General features: G+C 49.3%; 9 protein-coding genes across 9 annotated transcripts; 4 read left to right on the forward strand and 5 right to left on the reverse strand.

The window, feature by feature from the left end:
• Positions 1-259: 259 nt before the first annotated feature.
• On the reverse strand, positions 260-1,076 carry CMQ_7976 (uncharacterized protein; the record flags this gene model as incomplete). The annotated part of the gene is made up of 2 exons (XM_014313616.1): positions 260-445; positions 498-1,076. The coding sequence occupies 2 exons, from the start codon at positions 1,074-1,076 to the stop codon at positions 260-262; spliced, it is 765 nt and encodes a 254-aa protein (XP_014169091.1).
• A 1,173-nt stretch (positions 1,077-2,249) lies between these two features.
• CMQ_7813 (peptidyl-tRNA hydrolase) lies at positions 2,250-3,992 on the forward strand (the record flags this gene model as incomplete). Its single annotated transcript, XM_014313453.1, has 3 exons — positions 2,250-2,601; positions 2,655-3,069; positions 3,833-3,992. 3 exons carry the CDS (start codon positions 2,250-2,252, stop codon positions 3,990-3,992), a joined length of 927 nt encoding a protein of 308 aa, XP_014168928.1.
• A 568-nt stretch (positions 3,993-4,560) lies between these two features.
• On the forward strand, positions 4,561-6,147 carry CMQ_7906 (histone acetylase complex subunit mrg15-2; the record flags this gene model as incomplete). Its single annotated transcript, XM_014313546.1, has 4 exons — positions 4,561-5,073; positions 5,455-5,726; positions 5,800-5,874; positions 6,084-6,147. 4 exons carry the CDS (start codon positions 4,561-4,563, stop codon positions 6,145-6,147), a joined length of 924 nt encoding a protein of 307 aa, XP_014169021.1.
• Positions 6,148-7,259: 1,112 nt separating this feature from the next.
• CMQ_7962 (ATP-citrate synthase subunit 1) lies at positions 7,260-9,313 on the reverse strand (the record flags this gene model as incomplete). The annotated part of the gene is made up of 2 exons (XM_014313602.1): positions 7,260-8,789; positions 8,852-9,313. The coding sequence occupies 2 exons, from the start codon at positions 9,311-9,313 to the stop codon at positions 7,260-7,262; spliced, it is 1,992 nt and encodes a 663-aa protein (XP_014169077.1).
• Positions 9,314-11,227: 1,914 nt separating this feature from the next.
• On the forward strand, positions 11,228-13,085 carry CMQ_7937 (ATP citrate lyase subunit putative; the record flags this gene model as incomplete). Its single annotated transcript, XM_014313577.1, has 2 exons — positions 11,228-11,668; positions 12,057-13,085. The coding sequence occupies 2 exons, from the start codon at positions 11,228-11,230 to the stop codon at positions 13,083-13,085; spliced, it is 1,470 nt and encodes a 489-aa protein (XP_014169052.1).
• A 435-nt stretch (positions 13,086-13,520) lies between these two features.
• CMQ_7939 (beta-glucanosyltransferase gel2) lies at positions 13,521-15,270 on the reverse strand (the record flags this gene model as incomplete). Its single annotated transcript, XM_014313579.1, has 3 exons — positions 13,521-14,699; positions 14,764-15,063; positions 15,265-15,270. The coding sequence occupies 3 exons, from the start codon at positions 15,268-15,270 to the stop codon at positions 13,521-13,523; spliced, it is 1,485 nt and encodes a 494-aa protein (XP_014169054.1).
• A 1,344-nt stretch (positions 15,271-16,614) lies between these two features.
• CMQ_7886 (uncharacterized protein) lies at positions 16,615-17,400 on the reverse strand (the record flags this gene model as incomplete). The annotated part of the gene is made up of 1 exon (XM_014313526.1): positions 16,615-17,400. The coding sequence occupies one exon, from the start codon at positions 17,398-17,400 to the stop codon at positions 16,615-16,617; it is 786 nt and encodes a 261-aa protein (XP_014169001.1).
• Positions 17,401-17,815: 415 nt separating this feature from the next.
• On the reverse strand, positions 17,816-21,273 carry CMQ_7803 (DNA polymerase delta catalytic subunit; the record flags this gene model as incomplete). The annotated part of the gene is made up of 3 exons (XM_014313443.1): positions 17,816-18,557; positions 18,615-20,428; positions 20,512-21,273. 3 exons carry the CDS (start codon positions 21,271-21,273, stop codon positions 17,816-17,818), a joined length of 3,318 nt encoding a protein of 1,105 aa, XP_014168918.1.
• Positions 21,274-21,602: 329 nt separating this feature from the next.
• Positions 21,603-22,315, forward strand: CMQ_7768 (uncharacterized protein; the record flags this gene model as incomplete). The annotated part of the gene is made up of 3 exons (XM_014313408.1): positions 21,603-21,990; positions 22,064-22,135; positions 22,215-22,315. The coding sequence occupies 3 exons, from the start codon at positions 21,603-21,605 to the stop codon at positions 22,313-22,315; spliced, it is 561 nt and encodes a 186-aa protein (XP_014168883.1).

Here is a 22,315-nt window from a genome sequence, read left to right on the forward strand (position 1 = left end):
GTGCGAGATTACGTACAGGTACTCCGTACGGGTACATATGTACGTCGTACAAACAGCAATTACGTAGCTGGTGATAGGTGAGATACGAGATGACTTTGAAGAGTAGCACTAAAAGCACTTACTTTGAATGATTAAATCCAAGTGAATGGACGTACAAAGATTTCCCTAGGCATCTGCAATCCAAGATCTGGGAAACTATCAATGAATTGGCTCTAATAAGTCGCTGCTAAAAAACATAACCCCACATATGCTGATGCTATCAATTGCCTAGAACGACGTGCGCGAATTGCCGGTCATCCAGATGCCTGCGCAGAGCTTGTTGCAGGACCGCCTTGCTTTGCGCAATAGCTGGCACCACGTCTTGGACTTGCAGCAGGTTGTTCCTCAAGCTTTCCATGTGGCTCCCTAGCTGTGCGGATAGTGCTGACAACCCCTTGTCGATGTCCTGGGGAATAGCCGGTCAGAAACAGATCTGGAGGAAGGGAAGGTATACCGACCTCGTAGATGCCGCCATCGCAATTCTTGTCTGGCCTTTCTAATAGCTCTACATTGGCCTGAAACTTTAAGGACTGCGATGCTTTATCACCGGTGGGCGCTAGGACGTGCAACCGGCGAGTCCGATCACGCCACGTGCGTGTCTCCGCTTGTGCATTGATCTCAAGCTGCCGCAGTGCCGCATAGTCCGCTTCCAGCGTGCGCTCCTCACGTTTGCGTTGCTCCTCAAGCAGTGTAATGGAGTGCTGAAGTGGGTCTAGCTGTTGTTCGAGTGACTTCACACACTCCAACGTGCGTTCAAAGTCAAAATCGGACTCTTGTGTGCAGCCGCTGCGTCTGGCTGCCTTTGATGTACGGCCAACATGACCAGCCGGCGGTGGGAATGGGATACCTTTGACGAGTTTGGACCGTAGTCGTCGCGTTGTGGCAGAAATAGCGAGACGGGACAGTTCCTGGCGCCGCTCACTATTCGGGCCCTTGATAACACCAAGGTGAGATAGCACTGGTCGTGCGCAATCGGCCAGGATTGTTTGAACAGCTGCGAGAGCCTCCTGTTCAAGAGGCACCCACTTGCTCGCCATTGTCTTTAAAGCGATAAGCCGAGTGTGCGAGACGAGCTTTCGGTACGGTATCGCTCCTGCATCAATTGCCTCGTCTCTCACTGCCTCATCACTGTTTCCTAGGCTCCCCGTTCGTTGCAATGCCCCCCGTCGTCGCTGTTTGACGCTTGCTTGTGTGGCATTTACCATTTGTGCAGATACGGGAGATCCACGAAGTTTCCGGGGCCGACCTGGCCGTTTCAGCTTTGTTTTTTCCTCGCCTGTGTATCTCGAGTCCTCGGTTTCTTTGTTAGAGGATCTGGGTGCTTTGTGCTGCTTAAGCGGTCTCTTTGTTGACTCGCTTTTGTGCTCCAAGCCACCACCGTCGCTCACGTCTCGAATGCGACCGCTCCTTCGCGTCGAAGTAGATAACGAGTCAATCTCCAGAGCTATCACTGACGGCTTTTGCTTTCGGGCGCGTTTACCCGATCTAGTACTCTCTTGAGCTTCGGTCGCTATTATACTATCATGGCCGTGGCTAAGATAGTCACCCGATATCCGACAGCGCTTTCGTTTTTGGACTCGTGGACCATTCTGATATATGAGCATTGGACAACAAAGTAAAAAGCAAGAAACCTAGATAAAATAGAGACGAACCATGCTGTGGGTTGCCAAGGCGTCGTTGGTTTGTAAACGCGTCCCCAATCCCACGTCAAATCGGGCACCTGCCCACGTGATAAAACAGTACTCCGTATGGTGTTGACAGTTCCTGAACGCTGAGCATAAGCTTGAGTTTCCCGTAAACACTCCCTCAATGTGGTTTAATTTGGTGTACGGAGGACGGAATAATGAAAACAGAAATCTGGGGCGTAATTACGGAGTACTCCGTACTACGTAAAAGACAAAGTATTCCGTAGAGGAGCTAATCAGATGGGGCTGTGAGGACTAATCACAAAGATACCAACAGCTGGCACGTGACGTAGAGCTATAAGGCACATCACCCATTCTTCCTAGCTTTGGAATAATACAGAATACGTATGCTAAATCCTCCCCTTTTCGAACCCATCTTTCATATATTCCACCGTCCCTCGTTTCACAAAAGTATTTCACTAACAAATCTGTCAGTATACGTTTTTAGTGATTAGTTATTACTATCGGTTTAGTCCCTTTATCGTGTCCTGTATTTCCAAGCCAGATACTCAAAGTACCAGCACAATGCGCATTCCGACAACTTCAGTCCTTCTAATTCTCCCGGTCCTGGGAATGGCGGCCGAGGGCGAGGGCCCTTTCGCACAATATCGTGCACAGTTTCAGAACTTCATTGGCTCTGTCGGCGCATACATACAGGTGCCTACGCCGCTTTCGGCGAAGGTAGCCGAGGCTTCCTCGGGTGATGCTGCGGCTGACCAAGCAGTAAAACCGGCCTCAGTCAACACTGTTGCTCGACCCACTGAATATCTGAAGCTGGATGACTGGAAGGACATACTCTACAGTCGCGTGAAACCTGACGCCACAGCTCCTGAGGAGTGGTGGGTACTGGTTACGGGTGGCAACAAGACGTGTTTCGGTATGTGATTATTGTTATAGATGTGCGCTTCATATCACTGATCTTTCCGGCAGGGCATTGCGATGTTATCATGAGCGCATTCAACGAAGCCGCGCCTAAACTGTCGGTTATTCTCGATAGCCCGCACACGGCAGTCTTGGACTGTGAAGACCAGTCGGTTCTATGCAACAGCTGGTCCGCCAACCCTGGCTACCTCTATGTCTTTGAATTGCTGCCTCAACCAGCTAAGACAGATATCTATACAAAGCGGCTCAACCTGACAACGACAACTAGCAACACAATCCAAGAATTGTACGAGGGCCATTCCAAAGAGGGGTTTGAGCTTCTTGACAGCTATTTCCACCCACTTGATGGCGCGCTTGCTACATACGGCATTGCTGTTCCTGTCGGTTACGTCCTTTGGGTTTTTGGCGTAGTTCCAAGCTGGATGATGATGCTTCTTATCTCATTCGGTAGCCGGACAATAATGTGAGCATTCGATTTCGTCTTAATGCTAGACAGGATACAGGACTAACGTCTCAAAGGGGCCGTCGGGCCAGTCCTGGCAGACCTACTGGTGGTGCCCCAGCACCCGCCGCGCAATGAACCGGTTGTTTTTTTTGTTAATACTGACTTGCTGTCTCAGCGGCTTGCTGTCGTACTTGAAATAGTTCATGCAACTGGCTTAGGGGCAGCAAGGACTGTGTGTCTAAACCACATCCAGCAATAAAGAAAGAAAAGGTCACAAAGGATTTTTTGCGAAGCCCCTTCTATAATGCATTGTGCTACAGTATTCGCTTTCGCGTCAATACACTGCCATTGCAGTAGCATAGACAGTCAAAGCTACCAGGGAATCCTCTGAGCTCGCGCCGCGGTTCACAGTCGCCTGAAGACAATGCCTGTAAAAATTATGTTTTTCTTCTGTCAGGCTGCCTTGCTTATTGTACCCTTGGTCATTTCCGTGCGACAAGTTTCCTGAACATGATTTAACCCCCCCAACACCTGGTCGCAAAGATGAGGATTAGCAAGACGCCCATAGCGAAGGTCACTAAGGGTGCCAATCGTTTGTTGAATACGCTGTCGCAACTGCGCATCTTCGCTGTCTAGGTCTTGTAGGTCGGTTTCGAGGTATTGAACGGCAGACCCCAGCTCCGTAATTATAGAAACAAGATCATGCTGGCCACCTTTAGCACTACCAACGGTTTAGTTTTTTCTGCTATGATGTGTTCAAGTTGAAGTTCATCGTCTCCAGTAATGTCCTCTTGGGCATCAGCGCGCAAGCGGGTACGGACGGCGTGGCGGTGAAGCAGACGACCATGAACAGCCTCAGCATTGATATCCGCGGCAATCGCATCAACGACAGCATTGCGTTGGCGCTGCAGGTCGCGATAGAGTGTGCGCACCTGAGGTGAGCGCTGAAGCGGTTTCGGAAAGAGGGCGGTAAAGTCAGTTAGAGAAAAAACCTCAGGGAGCTGGGCGGGGGTCAGCAAAAACAGGTGGAGGATGGACGATTCAGAAGGGGCTGAAGCCATAATGAGGCCCTAAAAGACGTAAAAGCGCTAGGATGACATCGATTTGGGTAGGAGGTTGTGATGTCGTGTCTAGTTACTGAACGCGACAAGGTGGGTGGGGGCTAGGAGTATATGATCGATCACATGACCTGGCACTTGTCCTCTCCATCGCGTGGCGGACGACAACATATTATCATTAACCTGCTTTGCGAAACCTTGATTGTGCACTCGGCTATTGCTCCCAATCCTGGGTTTCTTTTTCCTTCCAAGGCTTCTAGTTTCTCAGCTTCTATCGCTGTTATATTCAAGCATTCACCATTCAGCCTCTTCCGCCTTTTCTGCGACTCTATACTCCCTCCTTCAGTCCCCGTCTGTGCCATAGACCTGTTCTCATAAAGCTGTTACGAACATGCCTCCAAAGCACGCAAATGCACCTTTTTCCGTTGAAGAGCGTGTCTTCTGCTTTCACATGGATATGCTATACGAGGCACGTATTCTTGATGTCCAGCAAACTAGCGATGGACAGCGTTGGCGATTTCGCATCCACTACAAGGGCTGGAAAAACACATGGGACGATTGGGTACCCCAAGACCGCGTCCGAAAATTTAACGATGAAAACCGCGAGCTAGCTGCCCAGCTGCGAAACCAAGCCCGTCTGCTGCAACAGCAAAAGAACGCCAGCAAGGTGCCGAAAAAGACAACGTCTGGACGACTGAGTGCCGTTGGCCCCTCAGGAACAATATTGGGTGCCACAGGGCTGTCTTCAGTCGCTACGACAGGTGGTTCCGGGCTCGGGAGTGTCACGCCAGGCGACCGGCCTGGACGAGAGTACCACGCACACGCCCATCACCATAATCACCACACCAACAATGGCCGTGAATCGGAGCTTGCATCAGCTCGTGGAAGTGAAGAGCGGACTGGCGGAGGATCTTTGGCGCATGCCCGTGGTCCACGACGACAGAGGGACTACGACCTCGAGCACGTAAGTGGTTTACCGGATGCTTGCCTGTTTAGCCTGATTCCGTTGCCGTTTTGGCTCTGCCCGCTTGGTATTTACCTTCTTCTCTGGGCGTTGCAGTACATCATCCCCCCTTTGCCAGCGTCGGCAAATCAAAATTGGTGGACTCAGGCCCGTCATAAGACCATTTCAACATATTGCCGATCGTATCTATATCCACAGAAGTGCTGGATGGGACTGACAAGGCTTTACGCGAGCCCTGTACATCAGGGCGCAAAGCAAACATTTCACCACATGTCAACAGCATTGTGGCATATCTCACAAAATACTAAATTCTTCACCCTTTATTCAGTGTAGACTCATATCGCCATGCATCTGCTGAACCTGCTCTAACAAAGATCATAGGAAGATGGGTTTCATAATCGACCGTCAATTCGACTGGCAATGCCTGACCACCTGAAGGCGGCATTGGTAGATGACTGGGAGAATGTCACGAAAAACCAGCAATTAGTTCCGTTACCACACCATGTACCTGCCGAGTCCGTGTTGGATGACTACCTGTCCTTTGAGAGGTCGCATCGGGAGGAGGGCTCTGCAAGTTTAGACATTTTGGAGGAGACGGTTGCCGGCTTGCGTGAATATTTTGACAAGTGCCTGGGTCGTATATTGCTCTACCGGTAAATTTATTGCGACCCCGTGTGTGGACTATCTGTTTTGGTAACAACACTGTTTTGCTAACTCGCCCTCCAGTTTTGAGCGCCCCCAATATATTGAAATGCACGCATTGTGGGAATCCGGTGGCAAGCACAAGTCACCCCTGGACACGTATGGCGTTGAGCATCTCTGCCGGTTATTAGGCAAGTCTTTATTGAGCCGTAGCAATTGTCCCTTGCAGATATATATGAGTATCCCACTAACTACATAGTCTCACTCCCGGAACTCATCTCACAAACTAACATGGACCAGCAATCCGTGAACCGGCTGAGAGATGAGCTGACAAAATTCACAACATGGCTGAGCAAGAATATGGCCAGATACTTTGTCAATGAGTATGAGACACCAAATCAGCAGTACGTGGATAAAGTCCGGAGCGCGTAGGATGCATCCGATCTACCATCTACTACCGACGAAGATGAAGATACAAAAGAATCTAAAGATACTACAACCAAAGCTAGTGACGGCAGACAGAGAAAGGCTAGAAGGGGCAAAGAGGGAGCAAAACAGCCTTTAACCAAGACCTCGAGCCGACGAGCTGAGAAGCTTGGTTACAGCTGAAGCCACCCTCAGCTACTTTCTCCTGCGTGATCCTGATCATGCACCGCTCGTGGTAACGGTAGTTTAGCAGCAATACATTGCCCCGTAATATTCTCGCTCCAGTGCCAACACCCGAGTAAACCACTCTGTTCATGATTTGTCTACTTTCGTTCTGTTCATTGCCTATCTGCCGCGTGTTTCTTGTCTATAACGAATCCCGGGTCTGGCCGCCGCGCAGCTTTAAGCTTGGCAAGGGTTTCTGCTCGCCCATCTGCTACCTCAGCCACCCTTACCAGCTCCTTTACTTTGAAAATTAGACCTGCTGTTGATGGCGACACTGTATGAACCACCGTTTGGTTCCGCCGGCGTAGACCAAGTGCCGACAAAGCCTCTCGTGTTCGATGTGGAAGGCCGATGGCAGACCGATGAAGTGTTATTTGAAAGAATGACATAGTTTAGAAGTAATCCGATGATAGACAGAAAAAGACTGCTCAGGATAGGAATAGGTTCCTTTGCCTGATGAACTTAGTCGCTACTTGTCGTCCGACACCTTTGCTCTTTATACTGTCAGCTATGGTCTTAAGTTTCAACCTCTCCGCAGAGTCTTTCTTACCAAAAGCCTGGTCTCGATTGTAAGGCCTGCGGTCAACTATTTTGATGTCCGTTTATGCCATATTTTATGCTGGAACGGGATCAAAAATCGATTGGATTTTCAGGGCGAGCCTCCGCCAAAATCCCCACAATTACAGACATTTCTGACGGTCACGTGCAGCACGGCAAGTAGTAAACAGCAGGATCAAGCAGGAAACAAATAGTTGAGTACGGAGTAGTACGGAGTATCACACGTTGTAATACAAATATCATATATTGTGTTCAAAGTATCGAACAGCAATCGACACTTACCATTCGTTATCCCTCAAAGTAGACAACATCGATAGGAAACAAAAAATGCCGCATTACATCTGCACCTCCACGCGACCCTCTGCACCAGGCGGACCAGACGTGAGATTCGGCAGCAGGTACGTGATATCGTCCCAGGGATGACGGTACAGGCCAGTTCGCAATCTCTTCTGATCCAGATAGTGCGCAATTAAACCAATGCTCCGACCCAGAACGAACAACCCGTTTAGCACACCCATTTTCAGATAGTCTTCAGCCTCTTCAGGACTGAATGCACCGCAATTGCGCATCAAGTCAACGAAACAAACTGCAACGCATCCATCGACATTCAGAATCAGGTTGTCTTTCTTTGAAGTTGTAACCGTCTCCACGGCCAGGGCGTAGTCCAGAAGCTTGTGGTTGGGAAACTTCTCGGTCACGTACTGTTTTACCAGTTCAACACGCAGATCCGGATTATTGCGTGACTTCACACGATGGCCGATTCCTGGAATCAACTTGTTCGCCTTGCGCATGCTGTCGACAAACTCACGTGGACTTAAGCCCTTGTCAAATGCACGAGTGAACTCGTCGGCGGCTCCGTCCAGAGCACCGCCAAAACGGGAGCCAATAGTCAACAGACCAGACACCAGAGCGCTTATCAAATCCTTCCCGGCGCGGGTAGTAATGATAGTGTTCATTGCACCAGAAACGGCCGGGCCATGGTCGGCAGTGAGCATGAGGACCATCTCCAGAAATTTGGATGCGTAGGTTGGTAGCCGGCGGCGAAACCATAGCAATGACATTACACCACCAATGCCAATATCCTCCTTAAACACATCCGAGATGGGCATTCCGGCGTACAGAAGCTCCTGACCGCGATCATCAGAGATCGTAGAGATGAATGCAGCAGGCTTGCGAATAAGGCCAAGCTCCTGAGCCCACGAGTAGTCGATTGGGATTTTAGGGACTGCCGGCTCAGCACTTGGATGGATGGTACCATCCTTCACCAGCTTTTCGTAGACAGATTTAAGCACTGTCGGCATATCTTCGAACGTAGTTGGAACGAAGAAGCCTGCGTCTCGCATCTGTTTATTCTTCATGGCCGCTGTTTCCAGTTGAGAGTTGGCAAAAGAGCCCGCATGGCCGAACTGGACCTCCGTCTTGAACATACTGGCACAAGTGCCGATAGCCCAAGCCACAATTGGCTTTGTGATGATTCCTTGCTTGACGGCATCGATGACTTTGTACTCTTCAACACCGCCAACCTCTCCAAGAAGCACAAGGATCTTGCAGTCTGGGTCGGCTTGATAGCGCAGCATGTGATCAATGAAGGTAGTGCCGGGATATCTGTCGCCACCAATAGCGACACCCTCATATACACCATCGGTGTTCTGTGCAATGATATTGTTGAGCTCGTTGGACATGCCGCCAGATTTGGAAACGTAGCCAACGGAACCCTTCCGATAGAGCTTCGAGGCCACGATATTGTCCATCATGCCACCCGTGTTACCAATTTTGAAGCACCCGGGCTTGATGCCACCGACAGTGGCCGGACCAATAATGGTAATGCCCTTCTTGTTTGCAATATGAGCGATCTCGCGAGCTCGCTGTACAAAAAAATAACTAGTCAGTAAAAAGTGCCATAGCGAGACATATAAGCATAACGTACCCTTTCCGGAACTCCCTCAGCAATGATGGCAATGGTCTTGATTTGCGAGTACTCCATGAGCTCCAACGTGGAGCTGTACACGCTGCGGGACGATGCAAAGTTCACAACCACATCAACGTCCGGGTGCTTCTCAACGGCCTTTGAAACCTCCTGGTAGACAGGCAACAGAGTTTCGCTGGTGCCCCAGTACATCTTACTGACAAACTGGCCACCAAATGTGTAGACAATGCCGGCAACAGATGGCGTAGGGCGCTTGCAAATAAAATCGAAGTCAAGCATACCCTGAACTGCGCGGGGCTGTAGGCCGTATACCAAGCATCGCGTTTTGTTGTTAAAGAGCGCGTGGGACGGGAGAGGGCTCAGAGGGCGGCTAGGTGCTGCAAAACGAGTAATCTTGTCGTTTGCCGACAACCCGACCGGTGTCTTCGAGCCATTCGCAGGAGTCACAGTAGCGGCAGGCATGATTGCAACAGTGGTCCTGTAATCAGGGAAGTAGACTTGTGAGTGAAACGGTAAAAAAATGTCCTAAAAAGAAAAAATGTCAGATCGCCCGAACTATTTTCAAAATCGAGGCGAAGTGTTCACACGGGAAAATAGATCCGAACATGTTCTAGCTCATATATCGCTTACCTGTTATACTTTCGGTGTTTTGTATAGATGCTTTCTGCGTATTTCACTTTGCACCCGATTTGAGCTTTGAGCTTGTGTTGTTGTGCAGCGAAGTGCAAATGAGAGCCAGGTAAAAGGCCGCTGGCAAGATATTAGAAGTTGCTCGATTTTTCGCGAGTTTGTTGTCCAAGCGGCTAGTTGATTGGGGAAGTAGCGAAGGAGCAGCGGCCTCAGCGAATGTGGAAAGAGACGGAGCGAAGGTTAGATGCCAGAGACGCCGTTGGGTGGATCAGCAGCTTGCGGTGATGCAACCCTAGTCAAGTATGTAGCTATACTTCGGAGAGTAAGACCAGCTCAATCAGGTGTTCCATTCCTACTGCACTCGTAATTTTGCTGTTGTGTGCCCAACTTCATGCGAACTTCCCCCTTTCCGGTCTGGGACTTTTCGTGTAAAACCCCCTCTTCAATGTCCGTCCCTTATGCCTGTATTATCCTCGCAAGCCAGAGGTGGAGGGAAGTTGGGGAAATCCCAGCGATTTTTTGTTGAGTCATCGTCCCTAGAGCTCTAAGGAAGCAAGCGATCAAATGCAACATCCGTCAGCTTCTGACCACCGACATTCACTAGAACGACAGAAGTACAGCGCCTTTTTCGTACTATTGATCAGTCCTTTTTAGACGTGTTTAGTTTTTCTGCTAGGCAAATTACCAATTCGTAAGCCAGTGACAATTTGCGACAACTAAAAACTGCCAGTATGGTTTATACTGATCGTATGGGGGGAGAAACACAAAATAGAAAAACGGTGTGCTAAGACAGCGAGGTCTTCAAAGCTCCAGATTAGTGAGTTTCACCAATTCCGATATCGTTCCAGTCCGGACAATCGCAGACAAGTCTCCGGAAGGGTGGGGTCTAAACTAGAAAGCGCAATCGATAATGAGTCGCATTTTGTTGAGCTTTCTCAGGATTCCGGTGTAGACCTCCTGCCCTGCTTGCCGTCCATCTCTCTTGTCTGCGATGCGGTTTACCCCAGGAGCACACTCCGGTCACATCAGAAGACTTCCTCTCATACGTTTGTGTACCATAGGAGACATGAAATGTGAGTCGAAGGCCCGGCCGCAGACGAGTGCAAAGGTCGTTGGATGACTCCGTTAGGGACCACCAATTAGGTTGTCGAGCCCCACCACCCTCTATGCTCAACAGGTGGTGTGAGGTTGAGCTCGTAGACCAACTTTACCGCGCTGCGCTAAAGTGGAATGCGAGTATCGATGTACAGGTACTTCCTGTATATCTCACCGCCCCAACTGTTTAGGATTTCCCCAAAGAATTTCCTCATCATCCCCGTTGTCTCCTCTGGTCCCGCCTTCCCCCTCGTACTCCGCGTTAGCGTCTGTTCCTGACTCGCACTTTCCAGAAATAGCGGAGTTGCATTTGGCGTCTCGTTGCTGACCCTGTTGTCGTCTTATCCTTTGGCCAAAAGAGCTGCATTTTTTCCGACGTGCGAAAAGTTCTCGGCCTTGATCGCAAGTCTCCCTCTTTCCCACGTCCCCAAGAAAGCCAAATACATCGCACTCTGATCTGCATTCGACATATAGGTACGTCCAAAGAACCATAAGCTTCTTTGTTTCGTTCTGCCAAAAAGCGTCCTGAACTCATTTTGCCATGGTAGTTTCCAACTTTGAAAACTGACTGCTTGGTTTCCCGTGACGAGAACAGATCGAAAGGGCATCGGATTTGTTGCAACCAGAAGACAGACTCGAAATATCTCAAAGATGTCTGCTAAGTCAATTTTTGAGGCCGACGGCAAAGCCATCTTGAACTATCACCTTACACGTGCTCCGGTCATCAAGCCTTCGACCCTTCCAGTGGCGACGAAGCACAATCCACCACCGAGATTGGCCTCGCTGCATTTTCCCGAAGATGAAAGCGTTGAGTCGGTCTTGGATCAGGCCGAAGTCACCTACCCGTGGCTGTTGCAGTCCAGTGCCAAGTTTGTTGCGAAGCCTGACCAACTGATCAAGAGACGGGGGAAAAGCGGCCTCCTCGCTCTCAATAAGAACTGGTCCGACGCCCGTGCTTGGATTGCAGTGCTGGCTGGTAAGGTCCAAAAGGTGGAAAACACTCACGGTGTTTTGCGACACTTCCTTGTTGAGCCGTTTGTTCCCCACCAGCAAAACGAAGAGTACTACATCAACATCAACTCTGTCCGCGATGTGAGTGCTGGCGTTCCCTTTGAACAGTTCCGCCTTTCCTCCCCTTTATTGCTTTTGGTCGTTGGTAGTAAAAACAAGGCTCGATTGGATGTCGGGTGTAGGGAAGAAATGGGTGCGAACGCAGAAAGAAAGGGGAGAATGCCAGAAAAGATAAAAGAGCAAAAGGATTTGGGGTCATGGGTTCTCTCGTGTGGCATATCCCCTTTTATGAAAGCGAGCAGCGAATTTGTCCGAAGTCACGGGCCCGGACGAACGGAGGCTAAACTGGGATCGATTTGCCCCGGATCTGGCTCCTGCTGCACTAACACATATCCATTCCTTACACCCACACCAAGCACCAAGCGCTACGATACCAAAACGGGTCACTAATTATTTCATGAATCTTTAGGGAGATTGGATACTCTTCACACACGAAGGTGGTGTCGATGTTGGTGATGTCGATGCGAAAGCCGAGAAGCTTCTGATTCCCGTTGACCTCTCTGACTACCCGTCGAATGAGGAGATAGCTTCTACCCTGCTTAAAAACATTCCCGAAGGCCTGCATAGTGTCCTGGTCGATTTCATCACTCGTTTATACGCGGTCTATGTTGACTGCCAATTCACGTATCTGGAGATCAACCCTCTCGTGGTCGTTCCAAACGAGGATGCTACGTCGGCCGCTGTCCATTTCTTAGACCTCGCAGCGAAGCTGGACCAGACGGCCGATTTTGAGTGTGGAGTGAAATGGGCTATTGCTCGGTCACCTGCTGCGTTGGGTTTGACCAATATCGCGACTCAGAGTGGCGGTGCTGTCAACATCGATGCAGGCCCGCCCATGGAGTTTCCGGCGCCTTTCGGTCGTGAGCTGACAAAGGAGGAGGCATACATTGCCGAGTTGGATGCGAAGACGGGTGCCTCGCTCAAACTGACTGTTCTCAACGCCAATGGCCGTATTTGGACTCTGGTGGCCGGTGGTGGTGCGTCGGTTGTGTATGCAGACGCCATTGCATCGGCCGGCTTCGCAGACGAGCTTGCCAACTACGGCGAGTACTCAGGAGCACCAACCGAATCACAGACTTATCACTATGCTCGCACTGTCTTGGATTTGATGCTGCGGGCTCCTATGAACGACAAAGGCAAAGTCCTATTTATTGGAGGTGGAATCGCAAACTTCACAAATGTGGCATCAACCTTCAAGGGCGTGATCAAGGCTTTACGAGACTACGCGAAGGCGCTAAACGAGCACAATGTTCAAATTTGGGTGCGTCGTGCGGGACCCAACTACCAGGAAGGTCTAAAGAACATGAAAGCTGCTACCGAAGAGTTGGGGTTGAACGCAAAGATTTTCGGTCCCGAAATGCACGTATCTGGCATTGTTCCTCTGGCTCTTATCCCTGGCAAGTGGGAGGAAGCAAATGTGGAGGAATTTAAAGCTTAGGCTACGAGTATTCGCTAGTTTCTCGAGACATAATCGGGTGTGTTACCTTGCACACGCAGCAACTGTTGCCAATTAGTATTTGAACTACCGCCCAAAAGGCAGGTATGAGTTTACGTATTACGGTTAACGTATGAAGCTGAAGATGTGCATATTACCCGATGCTTTTTTTGGTCCCAACTACAAATGTGTAATCAGGAACGGCTGTATAGCTGTCTTATCTTTAAATCGTGTTTTGGACATTGACAGCGTATGTACGAAGCAAAACTTTTATGGCATATAAAAATCGATACTTGGCTTTCCGACATTGAATCTGATTGCTCTGATCTAGGAATGAAAATGCAGTTCTGCTTTGCGATTAACCACGGGTTTTACACGACAACTAGATTATGTGATAATCGCGGCCAGCAATATCAACCCCCTTACATCATACCCATCTTACGTAAACCAAGCCCAAATACTGGGTAGGAAAACCGTGAATGCAATGACGGTAACTGGCATGGGAACACTGCGGTCGGTGCCAGAATTCTCTTCGATGCTACCATTAGCAGTTGCAGAAGCAGAGGCCCCACTTGACATTGACGCTGTCGGGGTTTTTGAGGACGTCGGTATAGATGTACTGGACGCCGTATTGCTTCCTGGAGTATTTGCCTTGCCACCCGAGATAGGCTTGACAGAAAGATTACTCAGAACAGTTCCATCAGGGTTGCGAACTGTAAACTTGACGTTCCAATTAGAGATGGCGATGATTTTGCCGCTGGGCTTCGGCGAGACGCCGTTGTCGATGATTTGTTGTGCGCCAGGAGGAAGAACAGGCAAGGTGAAGTTGCTGTCAAACCCATCACTGGAAATAAGTTTGGAGCTGCAGACAGGAGGCTTGGTTGTCGAAGTGTTGGCCACAGTTGTCTGAATGGACTTGAAGTCGATCTTGCTGTACCGGTCCCGCAAAGTATAGAAATCTTGGAGGATGTCAACACTACCATCAGTGCTAATGTTGACTAGACCGAAATTGGAGACCTCATTGGCGTATTCGTATACAACTCCACCACTGAAAACAGGCATCATCTTGTCACTATATATGGTGCTAACTTCGGTAAAAATTCGCGGTGCGGGGACGTTGCAGCCAAATTCGGAGTAAAAGACGGGAATGGAAGTGCCACTGAAGCCTTCGACTAAAGTATCATAGCCGCTTGTGGTGAAGCTACTGTCGCCGCACCAACTATAACTGTTGAGGGCGAAGACATCGGCACGGCTAGTATCGTTGGCAACACCTGACTCCGCACATTGGAAGTAGTTCCAGCTGTCAAATAACACTGAACGCACATCGGCAGCAGAATAGCCAACAGGAATGGAGCGGTCGGAATGCTTAGCAATGTATGTCTTGATGTCACGGGTCACAGCTCGAATGTAAGGGGGGGCGGCTTTGGCGCTGTCGAGATCGCTGATCACCTCGTTACCAGAGAAAAACAAAAGCGTGTTTGGATAATGGCGAAACGCTTCAACAACAGCAAACGTCCGATTGAGATAGGCAGCGTAATAGCTAGTCCAGGGCTCATCACTGTTGAGACTCTCACCAACGAGAGGAGAGTTGACATCGATCATCAAATACATACCCGCCTATGTCATTGAAATCATTAGCAATCAAAAGAATGCACATGCCCGTAACGTCCGGCAAACTTACATCATTAAAGATGCTGGCGCATTCGTCATGGTTCAAGTCTGGATCCAGATTGTATACGCGGATAGCGTTGATTCCTAGGATCTGCATGAGAGCGGCATCCCGAAGGCACTTTGAGCCATCACTCAGGGGGTCGAAGCCGAGTGATGGGTTGTAACCTGAAGAGCCGCCCGGTTGGTATGCGACACCAACAACTTGGAATCGGTCTCCAGTGGACGGATTGACAAACTGACTCCCTTTAACCACAAGAGACGGAACCGCGCTGACGAGGGTTGCGCCAAGCGCAAGGAGTGTAGTCGCAACCTTTGCAATGTCAGATGCTTGCTTTGAAGTTATGTTATGTAATAGGGAGATCACCGTGGTATGATCTGGTGGCGCTCTCAGACAAAAACACGGAGAGCAATCAGTGGAACGGAAGGTCATGAATGTCCCTCCTCACGTTCCAAAGCAGACAGGAAAAGATTTGACAGGCTCAAAGCAAATGTACCAGACTGGATTACTTACAAACATTACGTTTGGTTAATCTCTTCAGACTGAACTAGGGTGTTCAGCGAAAAGTAGGATCTGAATCAATAAAAATGATGAACGGAAGCGGCAGAGAAACAGAATTTCAGTGCGGGAAGAGTAGGACGAAGGAGGTCTAAGTTAGCGACTAAAATAAAAAGTCGAACTGCTCGAGGCAGAAGATTGATATCAAATGAAGGAGAGCTTTTTGAAAAGAGGCTAGGCACGAGCGCGCAAGACTGGGCAAAAAAAAAGAGTGAGAAAATATTGCGACGAGAAGGACCAAACATACAACAGCGTAGATATTCGGGAAGAGTCTAAGCTGGGAAAGAGAGAAAGTCGGTAGTGAGGAAGTATTTGTAAAAATTATGGGAGAGCAGCCATTTCTAGATTTCTTAATCGGGCAGGTTCAAATACATGTCACAGCCGATTGCACATAAGATACTTTGTAGGCCAGGAAGGAGCGACCCACATGCAACCCATACGTCGTAAAGCTCCACGAGCAACTGAGACACTGCTCACACGAGATTTGATTCGGACAGCACGGATACCTGACTCTGTCTACGGAGTACTACCAAGATACTTCGTGCTCCGTAATATTATATACTCCGTACTACGGAGTACATAGTAACAGCTCGCAATGGTCAGACTGGGGTCAACTGCACATAAACGGACAAGGATCTGCGCCAAGCTGTGGCGGCCAAGGGTCTAGATAGCTGTCGATCCAATCAGTGACCATCACTGACCTCCGTGATACTCCGTAATATGCCAGAACTCTTCCACTTGAAGAAGCTAAAACTTACGAGGTATCTTAGTAGGTGCGCTTCGACGGCGCTTTTTGAAGAAAGGGGAAAGTTTAATTTTTAGGTAATATTACATAGGCTCCACATATACGGAGTAGATGGCGACTCCTTTCAAAACTTGAAGAACGTCACAGTGATCAGCCTCAATTGAAACGATCAAAGCTATTCATTCTTGACCTACGTCGTATGCTTCTGTTTCTCTCATAGACGACCGGAAACGTACAAAGGAACAAACATAATGAAAATTGAAGCTCGGCAACATGCCATGGATCGCAAGGTATACCCTTTTGTGCGCAGTAGGAAATATGCAGGAAGCGTAACTTCATACATACGGATACATAGTACAGAGTACGGAGTATACAGTTATACCACACAAGAAAGTATCGCGCCTGCAAGGTGTAACCTGCCAACTTATCACTGTATGCGCCGAGACAGTAGCTCTAAGGCATATAGAGTACAGAGTACGGAGTACTCATTCATGCATTATTATGCCTCCGAGTTGTTTGGGAGAAACTGAAAATGCGCTATATTCTAACTGCCTGGTTGTTTAGGGTTTGCGGGGTTCAGCACTCGCTGCCTTTGCGGCTACCATAGTATCAAATCGACCGAATGCCCGAAACCCTTCCCAAAAAGTAGATACCGTCCAGAGAATCCAGTCTCGGCTGCCACGACGCATTTTGTGCGGTGCCAGTCGAGTACGATCCAGCCACCAAACTTCTGTTAAGTGAATTGCGACCATAGGGCGGAGGATAGCGTGCACAACACGACGGAAGCCGGACGAGCCGCCTATAGTTGTGCTGAGTTTGACGGCAAGTGATCCCGAGGTGCTGGTGATTGAAGAAGGAGGCGGGACACCTAGAGATGTCATGGCTTTGGACCATACGTTGGCGGGTCCGTTGTCATGGCCTGTAAAGACTAGGACAGCCATGACCGCGTATATAACGACGCCACCGAGAACCACATAGTCGGCGCCGACCGGCAGGTGATAGGGGATGACAGACATGGCTGGCTTTTTGTCGAGGCTGTCATATTCTGGAAGAGGGATCCCATACGCGATACGGGCTTCCTTCGCCATGGACACTAAGCGGGTACGGCATTCGGCCCATGAGGTCATCGACGGCTTGATAAGAATGACATAGACCCTTCCAGATGTGGCAGTGCGAATCCTAATGGTCTGCAAGTCGATATCCAGCATTTCAGGTTCTCCTTCAGCGGCGAGCTGCTGGGCAGAGAGGCCGTTGACATGACGCAGATAGAGGCCAAGATCGAGACGGTGATTGGCATTCATGTGACGCAGAACTTGCTGCCTGGACTTATCGTCAATTTCAGCCATTTTGTACTGCGTTAAATATGGGCTGTGTTAGTAGCGAGGACAATTTCGATGCTCGAAGGTGGGCAAATTGTGAGCTGAAACTGTACTCCGTAGCTTAATGCCGATCTCGGGGTCGTGACAAGCAAAAGCACTCATAAAAGATGCCCTACAATTATTGCAGCATTGCGCCTTAAACGATTACCTCGGACATTCGTAAGATTCGCTGCAGAAGTCCTAGCAGAAAACTGCCTCCCCGTACGCACCAGTAAGATCCTTTCACCTGAGCATATCATGCTTACCCCGCAGGCGCATCTTGGACATGTGCAATTTAACATAGGCGTACGGAGTACGGAGTACGGAGTATGAACTGTATGTATAGATCCACCCAAACCTAATTCTATAGGTAAAACATAAGCCAGAAACCGAGCCCCAGCCTCTACCACATCGCGGCCACGTCGAAATCGAACCGCCTTAGGTCCTTGTTGGCGTCCTCCAGATCCTTCTTCGCCTTCATTCGCATGTAGAAGATTGGGCAGTCCTTGCTGCTACAAATAACTTCACAATGCATACTGCCTTGACACCGCTGACACTGCGTCCATAGGCGTCCAAAACGGATTTCCAGGTCTGATACCTTGTCCAGCGTCTTCTGGTACAACTCGCCCACTCGCGGCGCATCATCCGAACACACTGCCCCCAGGCTTTCTTCCTTGCCAGTAAGTGGCTTTTTGCATGCCATGCAGGTCTGCGTCTTCTTCGCGAATTTCATCAATCCACCAATCGTGGGCGCCGCCACAGAAATAGCACGAGTATGATCTCCCGTCAGAAGCGATCGCGCCTTGGTCTCGCCCAGAATCGGCTCGAAAATTCGTCCCAGAGGTTTGGCTAGTTGATTGTCCAGATAGTATTTTGTGTCAATAGGGACGTTATGTTCCAGCACGTAGATCGGGTCCTCAGATCGCTCAAAATTTTTGGACCCCGCGGCACCTTTCACCATAACGTATGCCACCCGATCGCCTAGGCCAGGAGCCGATCCAGCATCCCGTTTTTTCATTCGTTCTGCGAGCTCAACATGCGCTTGTTTCGCTGTATAGCTCTCTTTGGTGAGCGCCTTAGTTATCACGAGTTTTGACATGTCGACCTTGTTCTGAAGAAGGTCGGCAATAGTGTCCTTGACATATCTTTATCCTGTTAGCAACGGTGGATTGATTGGGACTTGACAACTTTGCTGCACTCACGCTTGCGCTCCAACCTCATCTTGATCAACGAGTATCATTCGCAGGACCTTGTCGATCACGGTCTGCACTAGCAAGCAGTTGTCACGCCGCACCGTCTCAATCCCCTTTGTATCCATCTTGTCATAAGCTTCTGGCTTTGTCCAATACAGCCCAGCATACCTCTTCTTGTTGATCAACAGGTATGGGTAATAAACCTTTTCAAACTCAAGCTTGATGGGCTTGGCAAACTTAGACGACACAAACTGTGCGGCGTCCTCACCGAGTTTCATTGCCTCTGTGAGGTCCTTTGTGCCAAACTTGACCATGACCGAATCAGTGTCACCATAGATGACCTGTGCGTTATGCGAATAGCCGTTCGCCACGCTATACCGTTGCTCCACCTCATTTCTCGTCTGTTCAATCATTTGTCGTCCATAGCTGGTTGTGCTTCGAGCAATTTCGAGGCAGGGCAATTTACCATTGGTGGCGCCTGTCAGTCCATAAACACTGTTGGCACTGATCTTCAACGCCAGTTGTCGGCCGTTCAAGACAGCCTTTTTGAAAGGGTCTGTCTCCATTGCAAGTTCTCTCCTTGCTTGCTTTCTTGCCGCCAAAAGCTCTTCAAGAATTTGTGCCAAAAGTCCCTTGCGTTGCTTGGTGGTTACAAACTTGTCTTTGTTTGGCGTCACAATGTAGTCCACATCCTTTTTCAGACCAAATGCCTCAATTGCTGCGTTGTTCACCAGCGTTGTATAGCAAAGGTTGTGAGCTTGCATGATGCTTGGGTACAAAGATGCAAAATCTAGAGTTGCCACGGGAACTTTGTAGAAGCCACGAACTGGCTCAATGACTGTGGCACCCTCGTACTGCTCTTCGGAGCCCTTCGGCTGTACGTTGGGGACAACAAGCTTTTGATCCATAGCCTTGCGGAAAAGCTGACTAATAAATTTCACCTGTTGACCTCGGGATAGCAAGAAGTTGAATGGCACACCGGTCACTCGAGCCATTTCGGTGTAATTTTCGAGGCACGATAGCTTATCCATCAATCGCTGTGGCAAGTATGCATCTTTTAGACAGTACAAGGCAAGTCGACGTCTGTTTTCCGGAGTGCCGTTAAACAGCTCTGTAATCATGGTGTGATGCACATCCTCCTTTTGCTCGCCGAGGAAATGAGAGCAGACAGAGTTCAACGTATAGCTGCGAAGATGGTGATCACGTTGAATTAGCTGCAGAAGATCAAGCTGAAGTCGGCCGTTGATGTTCGTTGCTTTTGTATCACGACTGCCCATTTGTTTGCTGGAAAGATTTGTATCCTTAGACTGCGACCTCATGCTGGGTATGCGAGTCCAGTACTCAAATCCACCCACTTTGAGATGCTTGGCTCGATCAAGAAGATAGGGAAAGTCAAAATTGCTGATGTTGTAGCCAGTGATGATGTCCGGATCAATGCGAAGTAGGAAATTACGCCAATCTGTGAGCATTTTCTCTTCTCGTTCGAACTCTAGAATCTCTGTCGCCACGATAGAGCTAGTCTTGTCCAAACAAAACACATTTCGGACAAATGGCTTCTTCTCTCCGTACCGTGTCACGACATTGGCAATCTGTATGACAGGATCGTGTTCTGCTTCTGGAAAGATGCCCTTGCGGCCAGCACACTCGATGTCAAACGATAGTATCCGGAGAGGCGCCATTTTTGACCAGGTACCGACGGGTTTGTGGGCAATGAGATCGATACAGCTGACTTCCGCCTCAATTTGGCAGTTTGATTGTCGGTGCTGTTCAGGCACTAGTTGGTACTTTCCCGCGGGAGCTTCCACCCAGGACATTCCAAAAATCTGCAATATACAACGCGTTAGTCACATGCATACGTACGCCGTGAAATGAGCGATTTAGGGGTGACGAAGCCGGGGTCACTTACGTCGGAGTCGACCATAAAGCGCATGACGTATTGGAGGTTGTCGTAAGTCATGATCTGATTTTCGCTCTGCCCCCATAATCCCTTCCAGTTGGCCTTTCTTCCCTCAATCAGAGACCGTACCCTGCTAATATGCTTCGGATCTGTGACTGTGATCTTCAGAAATGGGTTTTGTGTATTGTTCTGGAATCCCAGAATGCTTTCCCGCATCGTCATTTGAACAGAGTGAATGGCGTTCTGATGCATGGCCAACTGTGTTTCTAGATAAGCACGAAAGGCCTGACAGTCGGACGGCACAAAAGACGAAGGCGCAGCCACGTAGAGATAGTGTCGAAAATCTGTGACATGCAGCACAACTGAGTTTCCGCGTTCGGTCACGCCGAAAAGTTTGACCGTGGTGCGGCCACCATGCATAGTGCCCTCTTCGGCCTCAATCTGTTGAAATACCAGGCTATCCACATTATGGCTGAAGGTATCAGGGAGGGACGGCCGGTCCCAAGACTGGTCTCTTTCACTGTTATTTTGTTTTAGGTCCGATATGTCCTGGCTGAGCTTCTCGAGGACCTCGGACTCAAAGGTGCTTTTTATTTGGCTTGAGTTCAAGCGGCCACCAATCTGTGAGTTCGGGAACCTTTTGGAAGGAGTTGACGATGGCAGCTCAAGCCGGCGCTTCTTGACTGAGGCGGATGGGGACAATGGAATATCCCGACGAGTGCTGGAAGCTTCGCCGAAGACACGCTTTAGGGGTAGTACAGTGGCGGGCATTTTCAAGTCAAAAGCCTCCAGCTCTGAGCGTGATTCGTATGTAGTGTTAGAAGTAGTAGCAGCAAGGCAAAAATGTATATTTGGATAGAGTTGTTGACGGTAGGAGGGGCAGTGCAAAGTCTAATTAACGGCGTAACGCGTTCACGCAAGCGTGACGTGAAGCGCGCCGTATTTTGACCCACTTCTTAGCTTGTCACAAGGCGCCGTTGCGTTTTGCTGGTATGTAGGCGCTACAGACTGTTCTCCTTTGCCGAGCCGTTTATCAATCGCTAAAATTATTTTCATGACGGTCTTTACGACATATTGTATCTTTTCAAGGTTCAATAATAATGGGCGAAAGACATGCTGCCTACCAGGACAGGGGTGTAATACCATCCAGAAACGAGACAGAACAATATTCTCTTAGCCGGAGCACCGTGTCCGCTTCTGCATCTACTCGTACCCATCTTCGCCGCAATCTGTTTCAGAGCCACCTGACACGCAGGCCAACGACAGGCGCATCCGGCATGCTGCCCTCTACCGCAGCATCTTCCAACATCTACCCGAACATGGACGGAGGTGTCGTTCCAGATCTCGGCCCGCAATTATCTGAAAAAAACGATATCAATGAGATCATTGCGCGTGACGTCAATGGCGATGTTCAAATAACTGACCCGCCGTCGCCGACACCGGACGAGATAAAAGACCCAGGCTTTGACGAGCGTCAGGAGAATGAACGTATGCTCTCGTGTATACATCAAGATGGTAGTTTTATAGTACATCATACTAACCCGTTCATATATGTTCTCAGGAGAAAACCAGCGCCTAGCTGATACCATTAAGTACCACCAGCAACGGACGAGCAGTACCGGACAACCCGAAGGTAACACACCCTCTTCAGATCTGTGCAAAATCATTCCAAATGTTGGGACATTCAATCTAGTCTAACAAATTCCAAACAGAGCTGTTGGATGCCATACGGGCAAGTTTGAGAGCCAAGGTTACTGCGCTACTCGAGGACAACTGGATATACGAAGCCAAAGACATGCAACGTCCAGAGTGA

This window comes from Grosmannia clavigera (genome assembly GCF_000143105.1).
Source record: "Grosmannia clavigera kw1407 unplaced genomic scaffold GCSC_82, whole genome shotgun sequence".
Taxonomy (NCBI): Eukaryota; Fungi; Ascomycota; class Sordariomycetes; order Ophiostomatales; family Ophiostomataceae; genus Leptographium; species Leptographium clavigerum.